The following is a 9,613-nucleotide window of genomic DNA, read 5'->3' on the forward strand; positions in this document are numbered from 1 at the left end:
CAACAACGAAGCTAGTATGGAACCTCTCGATCGATTTTAATCCTCATCCTGAGTTTGAAATCATTTCAAAAGTTATTTGTGTAACACCGAAAATCGATGATGATCCTTGTTATGTAAATTATCGTTCGTGTTTGAGTGATAGTCGCAAAACGTGATTTTATAAAAATTAAAGATAATATGTAATTTTGAGAATACCGTTCATTAACTTAATTGTAAAAATTACAGGAACATAAATTTTCAATGCTGTGAATAATTTAATACTAAGTTTAATCGTATAATTTATCGCACATTAATTTTGATACAAGGTCTACACTCAAATAAAAAGACCTAAAATCTGTTCTTCTTTTCAAAGAATGTTCTGAACTAAGCACTCTAAAAAATCAGTACACACTGTTAAAAAAACAGAAATTTGCCTCCGTTACATGTAATGGAAACAAATTTCAAGTAGGTATATTAAAAATATTTAATGTTGTCAATGAAAATGAAGTTATAACTTAAATTTAAAGTTTACTTACATTAAATTTCATGCAAATTTACACAAAATTTAATAAAAAATGTACTAAATTTCATAAAATTTTATGAAAGGTACATTAAATTTCATGTACATGTACACAAATATACTTTTTTTATTGCAGATACATTAAATTTAATTTAGTATCATAAAATTGATTTAATTTATGTAACTTAAAAGTACATTAAATCTCATCTGACTTTTTAACGATATAGAAATATATAATTCTCATGTGTATATATTAACACTAACATAGTGTGGATCTATAAATCTCTATTTTTTTTATCTTGTTTATATGAACATCATCAAGGGATTAAAACTGATGATGTTAAATTCACATTCATGTGATGTTAATATTAATTCCAACAGTGAGAATTATAAACTCCTCATTGCATGATGATAAATCCATATCGATATTTCAAGTATGTATCTGCTGTAAACAAATTATTATTGTTTTACTTCAACTTATCACACCAATTCAGAACATTCATTGAAAAGAAGAAACAAGTTTACATTGGTGGCAACAATAAAATAGTTTATTCAGCTATGTGTATGTGTATATTAATGCTGCACATAAAACTCGTATAACAGTCATCTTTATAATTACTTATACCACAAAGTTTTATTCTGATTGCAGATTCTTGGAATTTCCAGTTGTGTCAGATAAATTACGAGACAGGAAGATTAAATCCGGCTACAGGGCACCGAGTAAGCAGGAAGCGTTACGGGACGAATACGTAAATATTATCCTACCTTCTTGTACAGCTTGATCCAGGTAAGATCGCCCTTAGTGTCGGTGTACTGAAGACCGAAGAACCACACCTCGCGCAATCCAATCGTCTTGACGACCTGGTCAAACAGCTGCTTCCCGGTGGTCGTCTGCTGGATCGCGAATTCCAGTTCCGCGTCCATCGTCGTCACCCTCACGTTCATCTTCACGGCACAGCACATGCAAACAAAATGACACAGTCAGATAGTGTGAGTAAAACGCGTCACCCGGTAGAACCAAATCCAATCGTCGTTATTATCGATCTCTGGCATCTCTCGAGAAAGAACAAATTCGTTCTATATTATCTTTTATATTAATTTGTTTCTTTACGATTTTTCCTTAAAACTATTGCTTAAAAAAATATTATGTAACTGTATTGTAGTATAGAAGACTTTCTCATATGTATAAACATTAAATTTTCTTGAATTCCTTTAATAAAGGAAGAATTGGTTCTTCTAATAATCTTCTAATAATCTTCTAATAATCGGAGAATTATTGCTCATTTCTACCAATATAAATTAACTTTAATCTCGGTTTAACTTATTCTTCATCTTTTTTTAATTCTTAGAAATGCCTGATTCTACAAATGTATTTTAATTTAAAAAAATGTATTTTAATTTCTCGATTCAACTAACTCTTAATCTTTATCTGATTCTAAGAATAAGAAAAAGATGAGTAAGTTGAATCGAGATTAAAGTTAATCTATATATAAAAATAGATATTAATGATAGTATCGGTACAGAGAAATATCATCTCTATTTTACTAAGAAAATTGATTACTCAATTTACTTTCATTTTAAGTAGCGATTTTCTTTAAAAATAATATTTTCTTGATAATAATTAATCTTAAAATACTTATTAATAATACTTTTAGAAATCTCATTATGTACTCAAAACAAGAATTTATTTTCTTTTGAAGAATGTAAAATCGATCGAAAAAGCTACTTCATATAATAAGCAAATCGAATTTTTTTAATTTATTAAATTTTTTTAATTTACTCTTGATAAAATATTAAATTTACTAGCAATAAATATATTTGGAATAAATTTAACGCTTGTGATGACTTATAATATTTGCGAATATGTGAATTTTTGAAATACTTGAAACAGTAATTATTGCTTGTATACAGTATTTTTTTATGTGTTATCGTTGCGTAATTCTTTTACTATGTATAAAACCTGTTCTATATGCGCAACAATATAATAATACCTACTACGTTGTTAAAAATGACAGAAAATAGAAATTTTTATTTTCTTTTAATTCTTTTATTTTTTTTTAATTCTTAGAATTAGAAAAAGATAAAAATAAATTAAACCGAAATTAAAATCAATCTATATTAACAGAAAGACATTATTTAGCTGATATTTCGTGAAAACAAGAAATCTAACTGCGAGATGTTTCTTCGAGGAACAAGTCTGTGCCATAAAATTATCGCAATCTCGATATATTTCTATCGCCAGTATACAAAAGTTGAAGTTCAAACTAGTCGCGCTGGTAACGGCCGGCTTACCATCTTGCCGCCGGCCACCATGTCTGCGAGATTCGTCGAACACCTTCACGGCGCACAGCGAGAATCAAAAATTGCGAGAAAGTCGCGAAGAGCGAGTACTCGGCGAACACACGAGACGCCGAAAGTCGAAACGCGATACAGTGACGGTACTTAACCGTTCGATAATGTCGACGGTGCAAAATTGACGTGATCGAGCGTAACAACGAGCGATCGAACAAGCTAACGCGATCGACCTTCAAGCCCGTCTCCGGACAATGGGGTCCGAAATACAAAACACAAATGCAACTGGCGGCTATATCTCCCCTTCCTCCACACGACGCGCAACGCTGCAACGCTTCTCCCGCTCTGAACCGCGCGGCGGCGCGAGCGTGGTCACGTGGGACATGCCGGTCGGCGGCGCGACGACGGCGACCAATCACGGCACGCCGCGCGCGCCGGCAGATACCGGGTGCCGCGAAAAGAATCGACTCCACAATCTGTCTGGCTCGACGTTTTTCGGAAACCGCCCGACCAATTTGTGAACTGTTACGAGCGCGCGACCGTTGCAATTCTTCTCGTGCGCGCGCGCGCTAGTACGCTGATTTGATTGCATAATTTTTTCCCTTCTGTCGACGGACTTCCTGAGGACGAGGAAGTTCAGCATGCGCGCGTTTAATTTATTTATCTCTGTGCGGCAGTCAGATTGCATACGTTCCTGGTACAATGCCGAGCGTAGGCGTAGAGAATGTGGCGCGGCTGCATGCTATTCGTATCGAGTTAACGCAGGATGTCCAGGCGAACGAGCAGGATCCTGTTTCGCGAGATCGACATTGTAATGCCCGTATCAGATTAGAGAGAGATTGAATTTAATCACAAGAATTCAATTAGAAGAAATAAAATCAACATCAAGTTTAATGAAATTTCAATTTGATTAAATTCAATTTCAATCTCTATTATATCTGATACAGGTGTAAAGTAAGGTAACCAATTCTTTAAAAAAGGAGATTTAAAAAATCAATATTAATTGTCATAATTAAATTTTGAACGGTTTTTTATAATTGTTAATAAAACACATAAATAATATTATATTTGTAAATAATATCTAATATCTTATAACAAAATTACATCAAGTTATGAGATCACATTTTATTGTTTTTAAATTACACTTTTAATTAAAAATCATAAAATTCTTCATATCTTAATTAAAAAGTTATATTTCACATTCCGATTGTTTAAACATTTAAAAAAGGGAAAATTTATAATCGTGTCCTTAATTTAGATCGTTGTAAAGTGGGACAAAGAGTTAAAATTTGGAACTATTCTTCTTAATTTGGGATGGTTGGTCACTTTAGCATAAAATCCGTATAACACTATGCATTGAAGATTGAGAATTATGAATTAGAAGTTAGAATTAGACCAGTTAGATAATTTTAATCCATTTTGATTGACTAATTCTAATATCCGATTCGCAATTCTTAATTTTTAATGGATTTAACGTTGTTCGATGGATGTTTCAGTGACGCTACAAGTCTATAGCGTTACTTAATGCTACTTATGAATTTTATTTGCGACATCAGCTACGACATCAAGGCCTGAGATCTCCGGCTATTCAGCAGAAAAAGTAGTTTGTTCTTGTAAGATTTTCTACGATTGATAAATATATCGAAAAAAAAGGTTGCAAATTAATTAATTATAATTTAACATAATTTAACTATAATTTATAATCTTTTTTGAGAATATATATTTATAGTTGTTTTAACATACAAATATAGTCAATTGTGATATCAATAAATCACATTGCTTAAAAATCTTATCTTAATATATTTTTCAATATTATCATATAAATAGCGAATAAATTTAATAAAATAGTTACATCTCTATAATTGCGATCGCATTTAACGAATAAAATGTTTATTTTATTTACTCATCTTGATATTTTGTTATATTAATATTTAAAATTATCATAATTTATAGCACAATTTTTTGTTTGATAAAAATATATTATTATTACTATACATTATAGCAGTAATAACCACAAAAAGTTTTTAATTAATTATCTTATCTACGTCATAAATGCTAAACACTTTTCTTTCAATGTATATTTAGATCCAGTGAGGAATTAAGTCCAATGAAGAATTAATTGTATTAAAGAATCTTTTGCAAATTACTGCTTTTTCTACTGAACGCAATCAATCTTTGTCGGTTTGTGCTTCTCGGCCTGATCGCCTGATCATTAATAGATTTCTGTGAAAACTAGCGTTCTGAAAAAAAAATTCTTCCCTCCAAAAATAAACGCGCAAAGTTCAAAAGCTTCCGATAGTCTAGCGAGTAGGACACTCGACGACCTCTCGGATGCGTTAAAGGCCGATGCCTTTCACGTTGCGATATCGGCATTTCTTACGTCGCCGATTTATAAACGATGCGAGACATCCACGATTAAAAGGCGCAATGAATAAAATAAGAGAATGAAAATTTTAGATTACTCTCAGCGATCGTCGATACTATTTTTCGCGTGACTTTTAAGACCCAAATGGTGGAAATAGTTCAGTGTTTAATTTTTTTCCTCGAGTTTGAAAAGACTGTAGTATAGCACTATACTGCAGAGAGAGAGAGAGAGAGAGAGAGAGAGAGAGAGAGAGAGAGAGAGAGAAGGAAATTACTTATTAGTATTTAAGTCCCTATTACCTTAAGTCCTAATTTCAAGAATCCTTAATAATTATATTCGTTCGAAATTCTTCAAGCCGCAAAATTTTGCATAATGCATAACGCACAAAAAAATAGAATTAATTTTAATAAATATTTATCGAATATTGCCAACTAAATATTTATTAAATATAAAGATATATTTATTTGATACAAGAAATGTTAATTTGATTTAACAATCATTTTTTTATTGAACAAATATTTATTTATTGTAAGTAAATGATTAATTATAGTAGTAGTCAAATAAATAGCAGTATTGAACTAAATATTTATTAAAATTAATTATATCTTTTTCTCAGTGTAAGAAAATGGATCAAAGTCCTTTCTTTCCTTCTCATGAAATAAAAGATTGATTTTCTTATGCTTTATGCATTATGCGTTATGCAAAGATGTATTTCGGTCTTATACATTAAGAGAAATGTTGTGTATGAGTAACCAATTATTTTGTTGATGTGTGACTTACACAAACCTTCTTACTTTTTAATTAAAAAATTTTGTTGTTCTAATCAAAATGTAATTGTTAGAACAAAATTTTTTAATTAAAAAGAAAAGTTTTGTAACATATCATACAAAACATTTCACTCAGTGTAATACTGTATAACGCTTAAGACATAAGAAAATCAACTAATCAGTCTTTTATTTCATACATTGATTAGTTGATTTTCTTATACTTTAAGCCATGATCAGATTAGAGATTGAGATTGGATTGGAATTTAACTAATAAAAAGAAAGAAAAAACAATCTCAAGTTTAGTGAGTTTTGCTTTGATTTATCCAATCTCAATCTCAATCTTTAATTTGATCACGACTTCATATGTTATAGTGTTATGCAAAAGTCTGTACTGATGCAGCCTTTTATTTTCATTCTAGGAGAAAATAAAGGACTCTGGATCGGTTGATTTTCTTATGCGTTATGCAAAAGTTTGTGCTGTGGCTTTAAATCAGTTTCGCGTTATGCAACGCAACCGCTTCAGTTTTATGCAAATAAGAATCGGTATCTTGATTTAAATAGATCGCTCGTTTCACGTAAACAACTCGAATTTCGTGAAAGAGCATGAAACTGTGTTCGATTGTGCGGAGAATTAAATGAATCCAAAAGAAATAGACTTACACGCAACTTTTAATCCAAAAGAAATAGACTTACACGCAACTTGGAAAACCATTGTCTTTTTATATACATGTCGCGAATTACATAATGAAGTTACATAAAAAAGAAATTCAGTCGTGAATGGCAGACGAGTCATAACACATCTACATAATGGTTTTATTTTTGCGCACGAGTGTTTATACTGAGTGTAATAAAAGATATCACCTAGCATAATAATGTTAAAAAAAGAAGATAAAGCAGTCTTAAAAGCACCATACCTTCACGGCCTGCAGGAAATAACACAGTTTCCGTTCATCATTCATTGCTTTGCTGTATCGAATAGAAAGATGTGTATCTTCTTCCGTTTTATTCGAACATCAAGTGCAAAGTATGCACGTCTATCCGGTTATCAACATCAGTTTAATCACGCTAAATTACGATATAATTCGGTACAGTGAGTACTATGCATATATTTCTGATTTACAAAAAAAAAAAGTGACAAAAATTAACTCATAAAAGAAACACATTTTGTGATATTAAAAGAACACGTTTTGTGATGTTACAAGAACATATGGACTCTTGGGATTTCTACTTTAAAATTTTTTGTTATTAGCTTTAAAAATTTGAAAATTTCCAATTATATAAAAATTTGCAATCCTTACAATTAGCATAAATATAGTAATAGATAATTTGCTACATGAATTAAAAACTGTAAAAACTAAAATTATGAAACATAAAATTATTCGAAATCATTATCTAAAAATTAGAAAAATGTCTCAGGATCACCAGAATCCATATGTTCTAGTTACGTTAAATTAATCAAAATTACAATTGATTCTCGTCTTTTCCGCTTCCTCTTCAAACGAAACCTTTCGGGAATTAAGATTAGTTTCACTTTCTATAGATTTTTTAATTTTACCAGCGATGAGTTTATAATTTTTTCTCTGTTTTCTTATTTCACGAAGTTGATTAATTTTACTTTTGAAAGGCTCAAATGTCGCCAACATCGCGAGATGTATGGCCGCCACAAGTCAAACGAACAAGTTGAATACCTATCTTATCGCAAAAAATTACTGCAAAGTGAACACGTGACGTTTTAGGTACGCATTGTAAAACTCGATTCGACAGTATTCTGCGAATAGCAAAAAAAAATTGCAACTGTAATATTCGGATAATATATCAATGAGTTAATGAAAGGGGAACTAATGAAAACCCCTGGATCGTATCAAATTAATAATTATCGATTTCAAATATAATAAAGATTAGAAGTACAGAGTCTAAAAATTAAAATTCTCGCAACGTAAACATAACATTCCAACCCATTAAAAAGTCATCCTCAGTGTGGTTAACAAATCATTATATATATTTAATAAATATTTCAAATTTTATAGTCCTTTATGAATTGGTTTCCTTGATATAAAGGTTTGATAAAGATGAAAATATTCTTCCAATTTTTCCATTGAAATTTCTTGCAGTGAGCAATCGCGATTTCAGTCTATTTTCAAAAGACCAACTATTTCTGTTTATGTTAAAACTAAGTTAGAGCCATACTGCTATATATTGTCAGGAAAATGTTATAACTAATGTATTCATTGTGAGTGGCCGTGTGACAATGAGTCATTGTCATAGGGACACTCGCAATGAATGTGTGTGCATGTGTGTATATTTAAATACTTAATTATTATTAATTTAACATGACCATCCAGCTTGGTTCATTTATTCCTCCTTCATTATGTTATTAATTTACTGTCTATTGAGCCTATTATTACCTGAATTATTTTCAGATAATACCTTTCCAATTTTTCTTAATTTTTCCAATTTTCCCTTCTTTCATTTGCTTCTTATCCTTTTAAATCTTTTCTCACGACGAAATATTGGATTATTATTAATTATTAAAGTGAGTACTGTGCGGCGTCTCAAATTATTTTTTGTCAGAAACCAATTATGGATTAATGTTCTTAAAGTTCATAAAATCGTTTTCTTCTAAAATCATCTCCAAAAATTTTAATACTAAGACATACGATTTAAGATTTACTTCAAATGTGATACATACCGATTTCGGCATCGTGGCAGCTGTGTTTTTTCGTACTAAACGGCGAAATTATTCCTCTGAAACAGACATATAGAATATTGATTAAAATCAAATTCCTTAGATGAAGCTAATTGATATCCCGGAATTTATGCAAAGTGCATTTGAATTTCTCATATTCTAATTCCTTGGACACATGGGTGGAATCTCCACGTGATTTTCATATTTATACAGCATCTGATATTTCATCATATTTATACAGCATATCATAATATCAGAACATCATTGAAAATGATACTCTTTATACCTTCTTAATGCCATACAACGTTCAGACATGTAGTCAAATAATTACAGCATTTAATCAGACGTTTAATTACAATAGACTCAACTAGATTTTGAGATGTTAAATAAGATGTTAAATCGTTAAATATGTTTCTATAGAACATCAATTAGATCATTCTATATCAGACACATATGCATGTAATTAATCCGATATAAATCAGATTTAAAAAAGCTGACAATGAATATTGACTTTATGTGCGGAGATTCACAACAAGCGATGTATTATATGTCATTCGTTGCCGATTGTGAATGTTATCAGAACGTTGATAAATCCTTGAAAATAGATCCTAGTTTAATTTTCTAAACTTTAATCATAGATAATTTTTAGATAAAATCAAATTACATAAACGTTAATTAAACTTCAAGTGAAACTTCTTCTGAAAATGAAGTCAACTTAATATAAGATTAAAAATAGATAATTCCATCAAAGGATTTGTCATCGATTCTAGTAATTGATATCGAGATACTGTTCTGTGAGCATTGCAATTCGTCACGCTATTTTAAGTATAATAAAGATTTTATAAACAACGTGTTGACGTAAGCACAGAAAAAGATTGCGTAAACTTCCTCCTTCTCGCAGTCATTTAAATATTAATTAAATATTTATTAAAATAATGAGATAACATGAGATAAAATTTTATATGTAAATAAATTTAAATAATCATTTTACAATTAAAGGCGAT

The 9,613-nt window shown here is 30.4% G+C and overlaps 1 protein-coding gene across 2 annotated transcripts in view; it reads right to left on the bottom strand.

Moving 5' to 3' along the window:
• The window catches only part of LOC108687181 (moesin/ezrin/radixin homolog 1), a 36,318-nt gene that overhangs the window by 18,278 nt on the left and 8,427 nt on the right, over positions 1–9,613 (bottom strand). The window contains exons 2-3 of one of the 2 annotated variants that reach the window (XM_018192818.1): positions 8,613–8,668; positions 1,265–1,444 (exon numbers count right to left, since the gene is read on the bottom strand). In XM_018192818.1, coding sequence (XP_018048307.1) covers positions 1,265–1,444; positions 8,613–8,624 — 192 coding nt within the window. In that variant the 5' untranslated portion in view covers positions 8,625–8,668. Of the gene's footprint in view, positions 1–1,264; positions 1,445–2,791; positions 3,040–8,612; positions 8,669–9,613 lie in introns of those variants that run through there. The other variant, XM_018192817.1, reaches the window with a different exon arrangement.

This window comes from Atta colombica, unplaced genomic scaffold (assembly GCF_001594045.1).
Source record: "Atta colombica isolate Treedump-2 unplaced genomic scaffold, Acol1.0 scaffold200, whole genome shotgun sequence".
NCBI lineage: Eukaryota > Metazoa > Arthropoda > Insecta > Hymenoptera > Formicidae > Atta > Atta colombica.